Source organism: Micromonas commoda, chromosome 14 (assembly GCF_000090985.2).
Source record: "Micromonas commoda chromosome 14, complete sequence".
Taxonomy (NCBI): domain Eukaryota; kingdom Viridiplantae; phylum Chlorophyta; class Mamiellophyceae; order Mamiellales; family Mamiellaceae; genus Micromonas; species Micromonas commoda.
This window is the reverse complement of record NC_013051.1, coordinates 789,640-808,631: the sequence shown is the minus strand read 5'-3', so window position 1 is coordinate 808,631 and position 18,992 is coordinate 789,640. Positions and strand designations below refer to the sequence as shown.

The following is an 18,992-nucleotide window of genomic DNA, read 5'->3' as shown; positions in this document are numbered from 1 at the left end:
TCATTATCGAAGGGGTGTTTCTTCGGATGATGCACGCCCACCGTAAAGCTCTGCATCTCGAGGTATCTCTGCAGGTGGTCCACCTCATCCTCTTCCTCCTCGGATTCCTCCTCCTCCTCTTCGGTGAAATTATCCTCGTCATGTGTCTCTGACATCTCGTCGTCAGCCACGCCGCTCGTGACGCCGTGTTGTCCATCATCTGGTTCATCGTCAACTCCGGACGCCGCTTCAGCGGGATCCTCAATACCGGTGCCTTCCCCGATGAGCGATTCGCCAAACTCCACCAACGATGAAAGTTCCTCACCTGCCACAGATGACGATGGCAACGGAGGGAGCGCACCATAAAGTTCTTGCTCGGCCGCGCGCAGCACTTCCTCCTCTGCCGCGATAGTCTCTCTGCCCAAATCCACGGGGGGCGGAGGTAATGCGGCTCGCTCGACCTGAAGAACTGCTTCGTCAGTTTTTGGTTTGGTTGGGTTGCTTGACGGCTCGCCAGTATCCTCAATCTTGACGGCTGCCACCATAGCAGCGACTTGTTCCGCCTCCACCTCGGCGGACTTCTCAGCTTTGACGTTCTTCACCTCGACTGTTTCAGCTTCGACGTTCTTCACCTCGGCTTTCTCAGCCTCGGGAACCTCTTCCGCAGCTTTCTCGGCCATAGCGGCAGCTTCCGCTTCAGCTTTTGCAACCTCTACTGCAGCCTGTGCAGCATGTTCGGCTGCCTTGGCAACGGCGATGGCTTCAGCCTGTGCAGCTTCTTCCGCAGCTTTTGCGGCGGCTTCAGCTTCGGCTTTTGCAGTCTCTTCTGCAATCCTGGCAGCTTCGGCTACGGCCGCGTCATGCGCCAACTGTTCTGGAGTCTTGAGCCCAAGGGCGTTGAGGCTGCCTGGCCACGCCACTGGTGACCTCGTGTCGTTGTCAACGTAACTGGGTGGCGCGCCATCGCGGAGCTGCTTCTGTCTAGCCTTGCGTCGCTCGTCGCGTGTAGTTACTGGGGTCGCCCCGCCGAGTCCGGCCTTCACGCGCCATCTAGATGCAACAATAGCGGATCCAAGATTTCCGAGGGGAAATTTGCCAAATGGTGATTTTGCCTTAGTCGGGGTTGTGAACATGGACGCAATGGATGGCTTGGCCGGAGTGCCAGTGGACCGAGATTCATCCGGAGGAACGAATTCTTCGAAGGGATCGTTCGCGCTGCCCTTGGTCACATCCTCCTCGTCGCTGCCGCTTCCATCATCCGCTTCATCGTGGAGTCTGTTCGCAGTCACCTGTTTCATGAGCTCCTGCGTGGCGGCGGTGACACTCAGTAGTGACCTTCTTGACCACTCGCTCAGTCTCCTCTCCTGCGCGCCAGAGACCACCGGAGACCGGAGCCGAGCCGTCTCGTCGTTCGCTTCATCGTCGCCATCCCGTTCCTCGACAACACAGTCGTCCAGCTCGACGTCCGAACCCTCATCGTCCACAACACCTCCGTGAAGCACAGAGTCAATCACCTGATTGTGGCCGAGCTGATTTTTATCCGGCGGGACAGGTGTCTTGATGGGAGACTTGTCCTTCCGCTTCTTTGGCGGAGACGCGTCCGCTGCGGATGATAACGCAACGCATGCCATCGCCATAGCCGGGTCATCGACCGTCTGGGTCATCGCCGAACCCGCTATTGACAGGGCGCGCGGGTTCCACTTCCCTCTCCCTTCGCTCTTCGCTCGAGATTTCAGAAGCGCCCGCATCAGGTCGGCAGCCGCGACGCGGATGTCCAGCTTGGCATCCGACGAGCACGTGTCGGCGAGAAAATGAAGCGATCGTTCCCACGTCGAGGACGCTAGCTTGATTTCTGCGAGGCCGTCACAAATTGACTCGAAGAACTCGAGGCGTCGTGCGGAGAGGGCGGCGAGCGAGTTTCCGTCGGTGGTTTGCCTCTTCTTGGCTGCCAGGTCATCCTCATCCGGCACCCTTGACGCCACCTTATCCGCGGTGGTGGGCGTCTGCGTGCTCCAAATTCCCCCGGAAGGTCTTCCAACTGACGGTTTGCTCTTAGCGAGCCCCTTACCTGGAGTAGTGGCCAAGGCCTGCGCCGCGGCGGTCGCAGCTGCGAGCGCAGCTCCAGGCCGCGACGGTGACGCCTTCACAATCCCCGGAGACTTGCCCTCACTGAAGTCCAACTTGCGCTCCTCCGCGTACTTCTTGTCACCCAAAAGGGATAAAGCAGTCGCGATAGAGTCCAGCGCCTGGTAATCGAGCGATCGTAGATATCTCGCAGCGTTCGCGGCAGTCTTGACGTCCGGGGTTGCGTGAAGGCTGGGCCATGACCGCAGCGTCATTGAAAGGACGACAACGGCGGCGAGAGGATTCTCGGCTGGTGCCTCCCCGGCTAATGCCGCGAGCGTCGCCCTCGCCACATCCAGCGCTCGACCGTGTGCAGGCTTTTCCGCGATATCAGGCATCTTGCGTAGCACCAGTCGCGAGAATATAGCTGCTGCGGCGGAAGAGGAGTCAGACTCGCCTGAAGATTTGGGCTGATCGAATGAAAACTCCCCGTCGTCAAACGCAACTCCAACCGCGGGCGCGACGTTTGGGGGCAGAGCCGCCGTCGCTGCAGAAGTCAACGCGGGCATGGCGAGGCCACACGCCGCCGCGAGCCGGAGACCCGCGCAAATGCATTCGATGGACGTCGATGAGAGGGCCGCGATCGCCGCGGAGACGGATGCTGTGGTCACCACGTTTGCGTGATGAGACTCCCGAGAAGCGCCACCGGCGGCGAATCTCTGCGCGATTGTGGCCAACGCATCCGCAGCGGCGACTGCAGTGACCAGACCCTTCTCTCCGGACATCAGTCCCAGGGCAAACAGCCTATGGCAACGAGCGGCATAATCTGCGAGACGTTCGAGCGGGAACGCGCGGTGGGGTTTCGCACTCGGGTTCATCCTCGGCGGATTCACCGTCGCCACTAAAAGCCTGAGGCTCGACGCGACCGACGCGCACGCGGCGGGCGAGAGCTTCGCGCGGTTGTCGTCTCCCGCGGCGACGTCGGCGGCTCGAATCGCCCCCTTGGCGAGCACGCGTCTGCACGCTAGCCGCCCTTCCGGGTATCTCCTCGCGAGAGATTCCACGACACCGTTCATGTTCGTGTCCCGTATCTGTAGAGCCTCCAGCAGAGCGCGGGCCGCCTTGCTGTTTTCCCGCTGCGACGTTGCGGCGGCGACGAGCGATGGCAGCTGAGATGCGAACGTGATTGACGCCACGGGACACGCCGCGGATGAAGCCGCGAGGCGCATCGCCGCCGCCGATCGGTTGCTCGCGACGGCGTGCGTCGAGTCCCATCCCTCCCCGGACGCAGCGATGGACACCAGCTTTGCGCCAATATCCAACCCCGAGGGTGAACGGAGCAGATACACCGTCGCCATTGCAGTCACCTCCAGGGATTCTTCGCATGCGTCCACCAGTGTATCCGCGACGGCAATCGCACTCGCGGCGGCTGTCCTCAACTCGGAGTCGTATCGTTCGGTGTTGATCACGCTTATCGCGTTTCCAACTCGCTCCCACAGCCTGCTGGTGTCAGGGACACCCGCGCTGGACGAACCCTCCTTGGCGCTGCGAATACCGCTCGAAACCGCTACGCGCGCGCACGCCAACGCCGCCTGCGCGAGAGCCGAAGCTGTTTTTGCGTCGACAGGATTTTGAGACACCGTCGCCAGTGCCTCGACGACCCACGTGAGGGATGTCGCGGCCAACTTGATGCAAGCGTTGCGAGATTTTCCAAATTCTGGTTCAGTCGCTGTGGCAGCCTCTGTCCACGCCTCCTTCTCATCCACCGTGGTACCCAACGCGTCGGCGAGGGCCTTGATGCCGAGTGAGACCGCTGAGGTTCTTGTTGGATCTGTCGCGAGTAGTTCCCTCGTCGCGGCTATCACCGCGCCTCTTCTGGCTTCGAGCGAGAGGATGACATCGCCTGGTGATTTGGCCTCTGCCGCGGCGTCAGCCGCCGTGACGGCGGCTGCGGCAGCCTCTTTTGGTATGCGCTGGCCGGCAAAATCTCGCAAGCCTCGGTACGCCGCGGCCGACGCGGACAGCGAAGGTGACAGTCCAAGGCTCGCGAGCGCGGCTGCGATCACGACTCCGTCATTCTCGGGGCTTGTACCCCTTCTTGACATGGCCGCGGTTACCACAATCTCGAGCAGTTGTATCGTCGGCGCCGCGCCGGGCCTCTCCCCCTCTCGTGCACTCGCCGCCGCCGCCTGCTTCAGGCTCGCGGCGGCGGCGTTCCAGATTGTGTCGGGACGCTGAAGAAGTAGCTTGACGCACGTCGCTGAGGCCACGGACTCGGACTTCTTCGCAGCCTCCTCAATCTTGGCGTCGCCTTTCGCGTCGATTAAGCACATCCACCTCGACGCCCTGGCGACCCTCTTGATGACGAGGTCCGCGCGTTTCTTGGAGATTTGCTTGTCGACGACGACATCCACGGCTTCGAGCACGGTCGCGACGAATTCGTACCACCTGACGCTCGCCTGCTTCGACGGGAGACTGTGCGCGAGACCCTTGGCGGCCGCGTCCGTGGCGTCCATCTCAGCCGGGGGCGCGTGCGAGTGCCGAAGTTTGAGCAGCGCGGCGGCTTCGTTCGAGGCGCTCGCGCACGCGTCCGTCTGATCGAAGGTGGGAGCGAGCGCCTCGTCGGTGACGGCGGAGAGAGGCTCGAGCCACACATCCGCCGCGGCCCAAACGCGGCTGAGAATCGCCTCGGACCTGGGTAGGTCGCGTTCGATTATCCTATCAGCGAGTCGTCGCAGTATAACCAGGCCCGCTGAGGCCCGATTCAGCGCGGGCAGCGTCCGGGAGCGCAACTCTTTTTCGTCCTTTGGCATGGGCAGTACGCCTTGTGCGATCGCGGTTGTATCCTTCGCGAGGGATGCGACGAGCGCCGAGAGGCACGGCGGCGCGGCGGCGGCGAGGGCGTCGATCATCACCTCCTTACGAAGCCGCGCCTCGTCGTCCTTGTTCTCCCCGAGCTCCGCAGACGCCTCCGCCGCGGCGGCGCATCGTGTCCACGCCCAACGAAGCACCTGCTCGGAGTCGAAACAGGCCTCCAGGTCGTCGAACTTCTCGTCGTCGTCAAAATTCTTTTCGCCGGTTTCCTCCTCTTCGTCCTCGGCGACGGCGGCGTCCACCGCGTCTTCAACGTTGACGGTTTCCTTCTTCTTCTTGATCGTCTTTTTGGCGCCCTCGTCGTCAGCGTCGTCGTCATCCTTCGGGTCCCCTGACCTCTGCGTCGAGTCGTAGTACCTCGGCCTGGCCGCGGCGCAGTATATAGCGACGTGACCTTTCCACATGTCGTACGCGTGGACGGAAGGCGCGGCGCCTCCGCTTCCTCCGCTCGTCGCGGAGGCGCTGGGAGGTTTGTAGTCGATGACTCGAGCGGTGAACAACCTGTGCGCCGCCCGTCTCACGCCCTCATCCGCTGCAGCGCTCAGGGGCGTCTTTTGGATCCATCCGGTGACCCTCTCGTCGTCGCGCCACCCGCCGAGCATGGCCACCGCCCTGGAACGCGTCTCGGGTCCGACAGACGCCTCGCTGGAGAGCCACCTGAGAAGACCGCCGCCGAGCCTTGAAGCCAGCGCGTCTTCGCCGTCCTCTCCGGCGCTGGCACCGTGGCCCTCCGAATCCGCCGCGAGCGCCGCCGCGTCGACTAGATCCTCTGTCGCGGCCAGGAGCTCCGCGGCGGCGGCGTGAACAGCCGGATCGGGGTGCGCCGTCGCCAGTAGAATCGCCGACGCCGCGCGGGGTCCAACCGCGGCGGCGGCGGATAGAGCCGCAGACACCGCGGGGGACATCGACTCTGAATCCGACTCGTCGTCGCCGACTGACACGTCTTCGGTGGGGGACGTGCCGGAACTCGGTCCTCCTTCGCCCGTGGTTGCGTCTTTGTCGTCAGTCTGGGAGCTGACTGCGCTCTCCTCCTTCCTCGCCTCGATTCCTTCGACGACGGCGTCAAAGTAGAGGTCATCCGCCGTTCGCCTAGACGCCTCGGCCACGATGGCAGCCGCCGTCTTGAACCTGCACGCCCACTCTGTTGGGTCGGTCGAACCCTCCATCGCCTCCTCCGCGGCACGAAGCGTGAGCTGCACGGCGCGACGAAGCGACTTGCTGGACAGCGCGTCGCAGTGTCGCCGCAGCGCTCGTCTCGCCGCCGCCTCGACGTCCCTCTCGCCGCACCCCATGCCCGCGGCGATGATGTCGATGACGTGGTCCGTCGCTTCCTTTTCCCCGAACGTCCCGGCGGGCGCGGCGAGGCACAGCGGCGTACACCGAAGTGCGGTTAACATGACCTCCACCTGGTCGCCGGTTGGGGCGTCGGGTGGAACCTCCCTCGCGATGTACGCGATGCGGTCGGGCAGCTCCCCGTCGACAAACTTCCCCTTGGTCTTGCCTACGCCGGACGGCGGGGTCATCGCGACTGCCACGCTGGATGCGAACGCGCCCGCGCGGTTCCACAGCTCGACGGTGAGTGCCTTCGCGACCGTCGTGGAAGGGTCCGACTCGAAGTCGCTGTCTTCGAGGCCGACATCCTGCGGAACGTCCTGCACAGCCTCGATCGCCCACGCGATGAACCGCAGCGCCAGGATGCGGGAGTTGGAGCTTCCGGCGCCCGGAACAGCCTTGGACGCCTTGGGTGCGTCGGTAGACTTGCTGCTCTTCGATCCACCGAACCACGAGCTGGACTTCTTCTCCGGTGTCTTCTTCTCCTCCTTCTTCTGTTCCCCCTTGCTCGCACCCGACGCCCTGAGCATGTCGTCGACCACGTCCAGAGTCGCCCCGGGGCACACCACGCTCGCGGCTTTCAGCGCGCGTCCAACCTTACCCCACAGCGCAGCGGGCGGGCCCTTCGCGCCCCCAACGCCAACGACGCGGACGAGCAACGCGCGGACGGTCTCGTCCCGTTTGGAGCGCTGAAGCTCACTCGCGAGCGTGTCCGTCGCCGCCGCCTCGAAGTGCTCCGAGACGCTCTCAATCGCGGCAGCCTTTGCGTCGTCCTTGGCGCCGTCGATACCCGACAGCAACGCTGCTTTGAGCTCGCGACGGAACCGGGCTTCCTTTTCGAGTCTCCTCCTCAGTTCCTTGGTCTCCTCGTCGACTTCTTCGACTTTTTCCTCCTCCTGCTCATGCGGCTCAGCCTTTTTATCCTTCTTGTCCTTGTTCTTACCCCGGATCTCGACGCCTTCGGTCGGCGGGTCCGGCAGCGGCGTCTCCCCGCGCCACCTTCGCATCAGCGCCACGACCGCCTGCAGCAGCCGCGCCGACTCCGCCGCCGCGTTCGCCTTCTCCTTCCACACCGTGGCCAACTCGCCGAGCTCTTCCAGCGTCGGGAACATGGCGTCCAACGTCCGGTCGCTCCCCTGGCTCTCCCACAGCGACCACAGCATGGCGGACAGCGAGCCAGCCACGGTCCGCCTCTGCGTCCCCCGCGTCGCTTCATCCGCCATCTCGTCCAGGACGAACCGGACGCACCGCCCCACCGCGTCGCGAGCCTCGTCGCCTCGCGCCTCATCCCCGTGGTCCGTCCCGGCCCAACGCCAACCGGCGGCGACGGAGAGCAGCGCCGCGCGTCCGTCCCATGCGTCCACGCCCCTGAGACCCGCGAGGAGCGCGGCGGCGGCGGGTACGACGTGACCGGCGGCGACGAGGGTGGCGAGGGCGGCCGCGGCGCTCGCGTCGCCGCCCTCCGTGGACGCCACGAGGAGGAGCGCCGCGTGCCTCGACCGAAGCCCCGCGCGTTCGTAGTACGAGCCAACCTCGGGTTCGGGCACCGGCGGGTTGTTCACGGCGTCGGATAGGACCAGCACGGAGAAGCGTCTCGCGTACGCGCGCGCGCTCGCGGCGTCCTGCGGGAGCGCGTCCAGGGCCTCTGCGAGGCTGTCGGCGATCTCCCCCCACGACACCGGCCGATCCCCGTCCGCGACGAAGGAGGGGAGCCACCTGCGGAGGCGTGCGAGCTCTCCCTTGACGGACTCGGCGTCCAGCCGTCTCACGCGGCGCATCACATCCTCGGGCACGGCGCCCGTCCTGAGCCTGTGGACGAAGGGGGCGGGTTTCGGGCGGGCGTCAGGCGGGCACATGACAACGACAATTCTCGGGGGCGACCGACGCAATTAACAATTCACGCATTCGCCCGGCGGGTGCGTCGTGGTGTCGCACGCACCTGGGGGGGGGTTCCTCATCCTCGAAAAACGAGTGCCTGTGCACGAGGCACGCCAGCACGTGAGACACGTGCTCCAGGGCGGAGGCTCCTCCGCCGCGGGGTTGAGCCATGGTGCACCCACCTCTAGACGGCACCGGACTTCGTTGCCAAATATCTCGCCGTCCCAGATTATCCGACCGTTTCAGAAAGAACGGGCACAGCGGGCCGAGCTACTAGGAGGCCGGCTGCCATGCGAGGCCAGGCGATGGCCGCGGGCGTCGTACCCGCGTCCGTCACGGCGTACGCGTCAAGCCGGTTGCGATTTCTCGGCGCCCGGCTCGAGCGAGCGCGGCGGCGTGAGCGCGTTCGCGCATGCGCGCGGTTCCAACCCCGAACCGGCGAACGGAGCTCGCGCGTTCCTCGCGTGTTCGCGGACGCCGGGTCCGGATCGGACGTTCCGGCCTCGGGCTCGTCCAAGCTGCCCTCGCAGAAGATCCCGCCGTTGTACGTCAAGCGCACGGTCCGGTCGTCGACCGTGCGCCACCCGGGGACCATCGTGGTCATGGGCGACGTCGACGCCGAATCGTCCGTCATCGCGGGCGGGGACGTGTTCGTCTGGGGATCGCTGAGGGGGAGCGTCATCGCGGGGCAGGGCGGGGACTACAAGGCCAAGGTGTCCGCACTGGACATGCGCCCGTCATCCCTGCAGATAGGCAGCGTCAAGGGCAACGTAAAGAGGGGCGCGGACGGTGACCCGGTGCTCAAAGCATCCGGCGTCCCGGAGACGGCCACCGTGGAACCGACGTCGCGACAGAGGCTCTTAGTTCAGCCCGCCAGCGCCGCCGCCGCCGAGCTCTCGCGCCGAGCGGACGTGGGTCTCGCCAAGTCCCAGCGCGTCACCTCCGCCGCGGTCAGGAGAGCCGCGTACTTCACCGGGATCTACATCGCCGCCGCGGGCGTCGCGCTGATGGTCGCTCCCGATCCGGTCTTCTCCCTCCTGTTCAACGTGCAGGCCATAACGGAGGGTTGGATCAGGGTGTTCGGCGTGCTCTGCGTCGCGTTCGGGGTGTACTACTTCGGCACCGCGTACGGCGACGGCAAGGGTCTGGGCGCGAGGGCGTTCTACCTGTCCACGGTGGTTGGCCGAGTATTCATCTTCGCGTCGTTTCTGTTCATGGTCGCGTGCGGGTTGTTCAAAGAGCCCGGCTTGCTGATCCTCGGGGTGATCAACCTGCTCGGCGCTCTGGCGATGATGTTCGCGCTGAGCAAGAAGAAAACCGCGTGATGATTCGGGGTCTCTCGTCGCACGCCAGTGGACGCCGTCGTTTTCTTTTTTCCTATTTTTGTAAGATTGTGTACGTGTTTTATGCCCGTCGTGCGCGTCGTCGTCAAGCTTCTTCAGTCCAGCTTTACCGTCATCTTGTCCGAGGGCCACAGGAGGCAGTCCCTCGGGAAAGTCATCGTGCCCATCGCCAGGATACCGACCAAGGCGACGACGACCAAGAACGCCGCGGTCACCGTCGCCGTGGCCATCCGGCGGAAGTTCTGAGCCTCAGCCGAGGGGGAGTCGCCCCCGCCCTCGGCCATCCTCCTCCGCGCCGTCGCCGTCTCCGGCGCCTTACCCCGTCGGCCGAGCTCGAGCGGGCTCACCGTCTCGTCGTCGCACGCGATCGCGACGTAGACGGCGGACCCAACCTCCGGCTCGACGTCGAACTCGGGAACTTCAGCCGATTCGGCCGATTCGACCCCGGCGTACGTCGACGCGGTTCGCCACGCCGACACCCGCGACGCCGCCGCCGCGAAGACCAGCCTCGACGCGGCGACGTGCTCCGGAGATCCCACGCCGTGGGCGTTCGCCGCCAGACCCGCGCTTCTCAGCTCGGCGAGGTACGGCGGGACGCGAGCCTCGGGCGTCGGTCGCCGGAGCAGGCACGCCAACTCCCTCGCGAGCCGCCAACGCCAGTCGTCCGCGTCCTCCCCGGGCCGCCACGGCTCGATGACGACGCCGCCGAGATCGTCGAACCTGAAACCCCACCTCCCACCCTCGGCGGCGTCGTCGTCGTCGGTCGCGGCGCCGTTCAGCGCGGCCCCCGCGAGTGCCGCGACCCTCTCGAGCACGTCCGCCTCGACGATCAGCCCGTCGTCGTCGCCGCCGCACCCGTCGTGCGCGAGGAGGTTGGTGGATCCCTCCACCATGTCGACGCGGACGACGTCCCACGCGGCGTCGCAGACCCGCGGGTTTTCCACCGGCCGCGCGTGGATCACAGCCCCAACACCATCGGTGCTCGTTTCGATCGCGGAGCGCATCGTCTCGCGGGTCCCCGCCGCCGCGCCCCTGACGCGAAGGACCACCGTCGCGCCCGGATCGCGAAAGATGGCGGTCGGGTCGAGCAGCGAGTCGAGCTTGTCGGACGTCGACGAGTAGATGCCCGCCGAGGGTGGGGGCGCGTGCGCCACCGTGGTTATCACCGCGACGATGTCCTTCGGGCGAAGGACGCACACCTTCGGGTCAACACCGGCGGTCTCGGGGTCCGCGCACCGGTCGGCATCTCGCAGCCGAGGGGCGCCCGCGCGGTCGTCGACGACCAGAACCGAGCCCGACGACTGCGCGGCGGCGGGCGCGAGGCACGCCGCGAGGACGCACGAGGCGAGCGCCCAACGCGCGAGATTATGACACGAGTGTCGAGATCCGAGAAACATCGGAGCGCGGGTCGGGTCCGCCGCCGGCCGATGCCCCGGAGTTGTCTGCGGCGGACGGTGGACTTGTCGGTTGTTGTTTTTCCGATGGACTTTGTTTTTTCTTGCCCCCTGCCGGCTCGCTCGCACCCGCGACGAGCGCGATTTTTTATTTTTTTTTTGGGGGGGGGATGGGGTTGCCCTCGGGTTCAATCGAGGCGGGAAATCCGGCGAGTTGGCAATCGGGGTGGGCGACGAAATCAGCGTATGAGCATTTAGTCTTGTGAAGAACGTACAGGGGCCTCGTCTTACAATTTGTTACCGGATTTGGAACCCAAGAGACAAAAACGCGGCGGGGCTTATTGGTCCCGATCGAGAATTCGACAATCCGCGCGCGCGGACCCTTAACCCATCTTCTGGACGGCGGGGTTGTAGACGGCGGCGAGAGCGGTGGCTTGGGCCGCGTTCGCCGCGTCGCAGAATGCCTGGGCATCCTTGAGACCGGGCACGAAGGTGCGATAGCACGGGAACAAGCAGTTGTTCTGCCAGCCCTTCCTGGCAGTCGCGGCAACCTCACCGTGCAACTCGACCACGCAGCAGGTGTGGAAGGGGGTGCACGCGGTCGGGCGCACCCAGGGCACGAACTTGGCCCCCTTGTCGAAGTAACCAACCGAGACCCAGTCATGCATGCAATCGTTGCAGGGCCAGGTAATCAACGGTCTGTTGTGCTCGAGGCGGTTCTCGTAGACCCGGGTGTACGCGCGACGGTTCCACATTTCGAAGGCCGTACAGCAAAAGGGTGCGGGAATTGGGGTCAGGATCGGGTGGCACTGACGGCAGATGCCGTCCTCGAACTCGGCATTGTGCAGCTCCTTGAGGGTGCCGGGAGTGGACACGGCCTTGTAAATCGCGGAGGTACCGGTCTTCTGCATCTTTAACGGATGGTCTTCGCGTGTGGCGTCGCTTGCGCGCCGATAAGGTGTTGAAATTATTCCTCCCGGTGGTTAGGTCTGACGTGATATTTTCGGTTGCTGGCGAAGCGATCGAGTCCGAACACGCGGCCACGGCAACAACGGTTTCGCATGGGTTTTCAGTTATGTGTCCATAATTAACGTTAGCGAACACCACAGGCAAACAGTTCAAACAGAGTCCAATTTTTTGACTGGATCGAACTCGTCCACGCACACGTTCTGGACGCACGAATAACAATCGTTCGCCCTCGTGGCTGCGCAGACCGGGGAGCGAGGGGGAGGCCCCGCCGAGATGGCGAGCGGCGCCGAGGGCCTCGATACGAGGTTCCGCGCCGTGTCGCTCGAGGGCGCGACGTCGTCTTCGCGCCCTTCGGCCTCGACGGGCGCCTCGGAGGACCCATCGGCGCGAACGTTCGAGCTCGAGCTCGTGGCGAAGAGCGCGCCGGGTCGTGGCGCGGTGGCGACGTGCGCCGCCGCGGCGGGGGGCTTGGTGGTGGTGGGCACGAGCGCGGGGATATGCACGGTGCACGACTTCGCGGAAGGGTCCTCTCGCGACGTCGACTGCGCCTCGCTCGCCCGCGGGGACCGGCACGGGTCGTCGTCCCCGTCGGTCGCGGGCATCGGATCGGACGCGCTGGGGCGCCTGACCTTAGCGTTCGGCGCGTCCTCGTCCGCGAACGCCGCGGCGCAGAAACCGCCCCGGAACATCGCCGTCGCCGCCCTGTGGCTCGATCCCACGGGCGCGCACTGCGTGGTGACGCTGAGGGACGCGAGCGACGGTTCGGACGCGGGCTGGGGATACTTTCACGCACGATCGTGGAGGCGACCCAAGCGCCTCGCGTCGCCGTCGCCGGCCTCGCGCGCCGGCTCCGTCACGCCGAGGTCCGCGCCGACCGAAACCCACGTGGAGGCGACCAACCCCGTCGTCACCGCGCTGGGATGGAGGCCGGACGCGTGCGACGGTAGGGTGGCGCGGGACGTTCTCGTGGGCACCTCCGACGGTTGCGTGCACGAGATGTCCATCGACGCCGGGTGCGGCGAGGACGGACCGCGGCGGCCCGATAAGGGATGCAGGATGCTGATCGATCTCTCCAAGGCGCGACGACTCGGCCGCGAGAGAGGTCTCCCTCTTGACGACGACGGTAGTGTCGATCGAGCGGTGCGCGGGATACGAACGTGCGTCGGAGGAGGAGGCGCGTTCGTCGTCCTGGTGGCGACGGCGGATCGGCTTCGGTGCTTCACGGGGGGCGACACGCTCGCGCGGACGTTGCAGGGCGTCGGGGGCGCGGGTTCCCGCGGGGGCGGCGTCGACCCGCTGGTGTCGATGCCGTCGATTGTGGGAACCCGCGGCGAGTCGGGGGACGACCTCGCGCGATGTGCCGGGTTGAACGGGCGATGTGCCGGGTTTGAGCTGCACGCGTGGCACCACGGACGCGGCGGCGTCGGGGCGAAGGCGGACAGGATGGCGTGGCTCGTCGGCGACAGAGGGGTGTACTACGGCCACCTGGACGTCGCCGGGCACGACCCGCGCGCCGCGGACACCGTGCTGCAGAACCATTCCCTGGTGCCGTTCCCGCACGGCGTGTCGGACGGCGAGTCGGACGGGTCTGTCCCGCTGTCGATGGCGCCGACGCGTCACCACGTGCTCGTCGCGTACGCTCGGAGGCTGGTCGCGGTCAACGCGGTCACCGGCGACCTCGCGCTCGACCTGGACCCGGTGGACGCCGTAAACAAGTTCAGCCGTCAGCAAGTCCAGGCCCAGGTCCAGGCCCAGGCCCAGGCCCAGGCGGGGGATACGCCCGGGTCCACCAACCAGCGGGAGGCGGAGGACGCCGGCGACAACGCGTGCCTAGCGACGGATGAGGTCGTGGGCGTCTCGTTCCTGGTCACGACCCGCGGGCACGTCTTGAAGGTGGTGGCGCGGGACGAGGACAAGGACGCGTGGCGGTCGTACCTGGCGAGGCACGACTTCGCCAGGGCGCTGAGCCACTGCAGGACGGCGTCGCAGAGGGAGGAGGTGCACTGCGCTCAGGCTGAGCGCGCGTTGGCCGTGAACGACGCGGGAAAGGCGGCGAGGTGCTACGCCAAGGCTGGAGATTTCATCGACGCCGACGTCGTCGTGAATATCTTTCAGGAGGCGCACGAGGTGGACGCGCTGGAGACGTACCTGCGAAGGAGGCTCGACCTGCGCGAGGCGGATGGCGCCCCCGCGGGTGATCCCGCCGCCCGACAGCTCGCCGCGTGGCTCCTGGACCTCAACGTCGCCAGGTGCGAGGACGCCGCGCGGGGGGACCCAACCGACGATTTAAACGACGAGTTCGTCGCGCGCGGCCGCTTGCAGCACTTCATCCACGAGCACGGCGCGCGTCTGGACTTTGACGCAGCGCACGCCGAGCTGACGCGGCGCGGTTTAGCGGACGACGCGGCTCACCTGTGCGAGGCGGCGGGGGACTGGGACGGGGCGATCCGCCACTGGCTGTCGGTCGCACGGGACCCGGGCGAGGCGGCCAGGGTGTTTCGAAACCCGAGGATGCCACCGGACGCGCGTCTCGCGCACGCCCGCGCGTTCTTCGACCTCGACCCGGCGACAGCTGTGGACGCGTTCGTCGCCGACGACGAACTCGATCCCGCGCGGCTGGCGACGGAAGTTTTCGAGCGTTTATTCGTCGCGGGTTTAGACGAATCGACGGACCCGCGCGGCGCCGTCGCGGTCGGGGCGGCGCGATACCTGACGCACGCGGTGGCTCGTGGACGTGGCAAGGTGAGTATCGTCGATCGCCGCGTCCACGACCTCGCCCTCCGCGCGTTCTGCCGTGTGTATCCGGCGGATCCGAGTGTGCTGATTGGGTACGTTCGCGACGGCGCCGGGACGGATTGGAAGACGGGCGAACCTCTGTACGACTGCGCCGTGGCGACGGACCTGTGCGAACGGGTCGGGGCGGTCGAGGTGGTGATATGCGTCCACTGCGACCGCGGCGACCACGACGCGGCGCTCGCGCTCGCCATGGCCACGTCGGACGACCTCGCGCTGGCCAAGTCGGTTCTGGACAGGGCGGGTCGTCGGTCGCGGTCGCGGTTCGGAGCGAGCCGGCGAGATATCTGGAGGAAGATCGCCGCCGGGGTTGTGGCGAGGGGATTCGGCGCGAAGGTGACCGAGGCGGACGTGGTGGAAGCCGCGGATGCGCTCAGGAAGTACGAGGAGACGTTCGGAACACGCGGCGGGGGCGAGGGCGCGGATGGGGATGGGGACGTCGAGGAGGAGGAGCGGACGGATCCAAAGTTGGTCGAGGAGGAGGAGCGGACGGATCCAAAGTTGGGAACGTCGCGCCGCGCCGCCGAGGCGTACGCGGTGTCCCGCGCGTGCGCCGCGTCGAGTTCGTACGGGGACCCGTCCGTTCGTAAGCGGGTCGTGGACCGAATCGTCTCGCTCGTGGAGGAATCCGACGGCGAGCTCGGCGTGGACGACGTCCTCCCGTTGTTCCCCGACTTTCGCGTCTTGGACGAGTGGCGCGACGCGGTGTTGAACGATCTCGCGGCGAGGGACGGGCGGGTGGACGCGCACGTCGCCGCCGCCGCCGAGGCCAGGGCCAAGATTGACGCCGCCAAGAGGACGCTCGAGGAGCTGCGGACGCGCGAAGCGGTGATTGGATGGGACGAGCCGTGCGCCCGATGCGGCGGGTCCGTGTCGTCGCCGCCGTTTTCGTTTCATTCGTTCGCGTCCGAGGGGAACGACCCCGACGATGTGGACGAGCGGTGCGATCTGCCCAAGCTGTACGTGTTCCCCTGCGGCATGTGCTTTCACGCGACGTGTCTGTTGGAGTCCGCCGTGCCGCGGCTGGGTCGGCGGAGGAGGGCGGAGGCGACGGCGCTCATGGACGCGATCGACGTTCCGCTCACGTTTGGTCTCAGGGAGATGCGACGGAGGTTGAGGGAGAAGGATGGGAAGGCGAGGGAGGGGGTCGTCGGCGACGGTGGCCCCGAGCGCGAGGGCGCGGATGCGGTCGCGAGGTTAGACGAGATCCTGCGCGAGCGGTGTCCGTTCTGCGGCGAGGTTGAGTTTAGCGGATAGACTTTTGGCGGATATTTTTGGTTAGCGAACAAACTTGTTTCAGTCCTCAGCGTCGAACCCTTTCGGCGCTTTCGCTATCTACGCTATGTCTTGCTGCAGCTACGATGATCGCGGACTCTACTCGACGCGACGCCGATCCCCGGGTCGCGGAGTCCACGCGAAAAACAAATCAAGGCGAGCCGAATCATCCAAAACGAATCGCTCCTCCCTCTCCCGCGCGTCCCGCCTCCTCCTTAGATGGTGGCAAAGTACTCCTTGCTGCCCTCGGGGTCCGGCTTCATGGTCGCATCGCCCGGCTTCCAGCCCGCGGGGCACACTTCGTCGGGGTTCTCCTGCACGTACTGGAGCGCCTGCAGCACGCGGAGGGTCTCGTCCACGCTGCGGCCAAACGCCAGGTTGTTCACGGTGGAGTGCTGGATGATGCCCTCCTTGTCGATGATGAACAGCCCGCGGAGGGCGACGCCCTCCTCGCTGAGCACGTCGTACGCCTTTGATATCTCCCTCTTGAGATCGGATACGAGCGGGTACTCGATGTCCCCGAGACCACCCGCGTTGCGGTCAGTCTGGATCCACGCCAGGTGCGAGAAGTGCGAGTCCACCGAGCAGCCGAGGATCTCGGTGTTGAGCTCGGCGAACTCCTCGTAGCGGTCGGAGAAGGCGGTGATCTCGGTGGGGCAGACGAAGGTGAAGTCCAGCGGGTAGAAGAACAGGACGACGTACTTGCCGCGGTAGTCGGAGAGCTTGACGTCGACGAACTCCTGGTCGTGCACAGCCTCGGCGGTGAAGTCTGGGGCGGGGTTGCCCACCAGGGGGTAGGTGCGGGGGGTGAGGTCGGCGTGGCCGGTGTAGGTGGCGCCGGTCACGACGGAGGTGCGAGCGCTGCATTGTTGGAAGGGACGGTGAAAGGTTCAGTTCAGGGAAAGGACGGGGATGCGAAGGAGTGTCCACGACGGGCCGCCTCCGTCAAATCTTTTGCGGCGAACCCAGGGACGATATTTCGGGTGCGTACCCGTTGGCACGAACAGCGCGGGTGGGAGCGCGCGCCGCGGAGAGAGCCGCGGTCTTGCGCCCGGAGGTGGCGGTGCGCACTTGAGCCGCGCGGTATTGGGTCGCCGCGGACATGGTGACAGCCTGCATTCTTCACGAGAGGCCTTCACGCGGTGGGGTGTGATTCCATGACAAATACGACACGGTTATTTTTTCCGCGAACCGGCGCTTCCGGTCCGCTTCTCCCCCATCACAGCCAGTCACACAGATTTTGACTCGGGCTCGACCACTGGCTAACTGGTCGATAGACTGGTAAAAGCGGAAAAAAGCGAATGCAGCGAGAGGCTGAGTGAAAAAGCAGTCCGACGTTTCGTCCTTCTGATTGGCCGAGCGGTTCCGGAACCAAAGGCAGTGAATGAAACCCAACCACCTTTGCGAGAACAGGTTGGGCCGGCCGAGTGATCGCGCCAATCGGTACGCGCGCGAACCCCGGGACGGTGGGAACGCGTCTGTCACTTCAACTCGAAGCAGTTCAGCTCCTGAGCGAACCGCCAGAGTCGACGCCACACGCCTTCTTCTAAAGGAGACGTCCGCGACACCGCCTCCGTAATCGATTGGATTGCCCAGCGCGAACCCAGTCATGTCGATTGTGTCCTGCGCAGCCACCGCGGCGGTTCCCGCCGCGGCTCCCCGCTTCGCCGGTCTCCGCCGCGTCGCCGGCCCCGCGGCTCTCAACCGTGATGTCGAGCAGCCCTCCGCGGTGACCCTCCAGGTGAGCGAACGTCCCGTGCGACATGAAAGCGCCCAATCGAGCGAACCCCCTCCGGTCTATCCAAAGGATAGGAAATATCCCGGCCGTGGCGTCTCGCGCAAGCGGGGAGATTTTCCCCCGGTCGCGGGACGCCGATCGTGCGCCGCGATGCGCGGCGCGGGTGGGGCTTCGCGTCTTTCGGATCCCCTCGATCGCCATCGATCGTTTTCTCGCGTTTCATCTCATCGATCGTCCCGTTCGCCCGTTTTCGCCGCGCGATCACGTGCTGACCTCGTCCGAACCTCGTTCGCGGCCACAACCTCAGGTTTCCGGGAGGTCCAACTCTAGGGCCTCCAGGCGATGCGTCGCCACGATGGCCGGCACCGGCCGCTTCGTGGTCGGCGGCAACTGGAAGTGCAACGGCAACACCGCGAGCATCCAGAAGCTGGTGCAGGATCTCAACGCGGGCGAAATCACCGCCGACGTGGAGGTCATCTGCGCTCCCCCCATGATTTACCTGCCCCGCGTGCAGTCCACCCTGGACCGCAAGTACCAACTCTCCGCGCAGAACTGCTGGGTCGGCGAGGGCGGCGCTTTCACGGGCGAGGTCGCAGCGGAGATGCTCGCGGATAACAACATCCCCTGGGTCATCCTCGGCCACTCGGAGCGCCGCGCCCTCCTCGGCGAGTCCGACGAGTTCATCGGCCAGAAGGTTGCGTATGCCATCTCCAAGGGCCTCTCCGTGATGGCTTGCATCGGCGAGACTCTGGAGGAGCGCGAGCGCGGCGATACCCTGAACGTGTGCCGCAGGCAGCTGCAGGCGATCGTGAACTGCATCTCTCCCGCCGACTGGGCGAAGGTCGTCATCGCCTACGAGCCCGTGTGGGCCATCGGGACCGGCAAGGTTGCGACGCCGGTGGAGGCGCAGGAGACGCACGCGGGTATTCGCAAGTACATGGCGGAGGCGGTGTCCCCGGCGGTGGCGTCCGCGGTGAGGATTCAGTACGGCGGGTCCGTCAACGCTGGTAACTGCGAGGAGCTCGCCCGCTGCGAGGACATCGACGGGTTCCTCGTCGGCGGCGCGTCCCTGGATGGCGCGGCGTTTGTCACCATCTGCAACTCCGCCAGGTTCAACAACTAAATCTGCTCTGATAAAAATTGTCAGAATGAGAATTCGAGGACGCGCTCGCGTTGACACACGCGACGACGCACACGACACGCGTCGGGACCTCCGCACTTGGATGAGGGCGGCGAATACCTCGTGGTTCTACCCCGGTTGTTGGCTGATTCGATTTATTGCGCGCGGCGCGGCGCGACTTGCCTGTGAATATGGTTGACTCTTTTTTATTGTAACGAGAACCAAACTTTTTC

At 65.7% G+C, this 18,992-nt stretch overlaps 7 protein-coding genes across 7 annotated transcripts; 4 read left to right on the top strand and 3 right to left on the bottom strand.

The window, feature by feature from the left end:
* Positions 1–84: 84 nt before the first annotated feature.
* Positions 85–8,298, bottom strand: MICPUN_64264 (predicted protein; the record flags this gene model as incomplete). The annotated part of the gene is made up of 3 exons (XM_002506011.1): positions 85–118; positions 154–8,058; positions 8,189–8,298. 3 exons carry the CDS (start codon positions 8,296–8,298, stop codon positions 85–87), a joined length of 8,049 nt encoding a protein of 2,682 aa, XP_002506057.1.
* Positions 8,299–8,432: 134 nt separating this feature from the next.
* MICPUN_104216 (predicted protein) lies at positions 8,433–9,452 on the top strand (the record flags this gene model as incomplete). The annotated part of the gene is made up of 2 exons (XM_002506219.1): positions 8,433–9,166; positions 9,203–9,452. The coding sequence occupies 2 exons, from the start codon at positions 8,433–8,435 to the stop codon at positions 9,450–9,452; spliced, it is 984 nt and encodes a 327-aa protein (XP_002506265.1).
* On the top strand, positions 9,452–11,122 carry MICPUN_52083 (predicted protein; the record flags this gene model as incomplete). The annotated part of the gene is made up of 1 exon (XM_002506218.1): positions 9,452–11,122. The coding sequence occupies one exon, from the start codon at positions 9,452–9,454 to the stop codon at positions 11,120–11,122; it is 1,671 nt and encodes a 556-aa protein (XP_002506264.1).
* A 2-nt stretch (positions 11,123–11,124) lies between these two features.
* On the bottom strand, positions 11,125–11,814 carry MICPUN_109517 (predicted protein). Its single transcript, XM_002506010.1, has one exon. It carries the CDS (start codon positions 11,773–11,775, stop codon positions 11,248–11,250), a length of 528 nt encoding a protein of 175 aa, XP_002506056.1. The 5' UTR covers positions 11,776–11,814; the 3' UTR covers positions 11,125–11,247.
* Positions 11,815–14,344: 2,530 nt separating this feature from the next.
* MICPUN_52080 (predicted protein) lies at positions 14,345–15,924 on the top strand (the record flags this gene model as incomplete). Its single annotated transcript, XM_002506217.1, has 1 exon — positions 14,345–15,924. One exon carries the CDS (start codon positions 14,345–14,347, stop codon positions 15,881–15,883), a length of 1,539 nt encoding a protein of 512 aa, XP_002506263.1. The 3' UTR covers positions 15,884–15,924.
* On the bottom strand, positions 15,903–17,010 carry MICPUN_109516 (predicted protein). Its single transcript, XM_002506009.1, has 2 exons — positions 16,893–17,010; positions 15,903–16,762 (listed from the first exon to the last, which is right to left on the bottom strand). The coding sequence occupies exons 1-2, from the start codon at positions 17,003–17,005 to the stop codon at positions 16,117–16,119; spliced, it is 759 nt and encodes a 252-aa protein (XP_002506055.1). The 5' UTR covers positions 17,006–17,010; the 3' UTR covers positions 15,903–16,116.
* A 443-nt stretch (positions 17,011–17,453) lies between these two features.
* Positions 17,454–18,988, top strand: MICPUN_64258 (triosephosphate isomerase). Its single transcript, XM_002506216.1, has 2 exons — positions 17,454–17,642; positions 17,947–18,988. The coding sequence occupies exons 1-2, from the start codon at positions 17,511–17,513 to the stop codon at positions 18,760–18,762; spliced, it is 948 nt and encodes a 315-aa protein (XP_002506262.1). The 5' UTR covers positions 17,454–17,510; the 3' UTR covers positions 18,763–18,988.
* Positions 18,989–18,992: the final 4 nt, after the last annotated feature.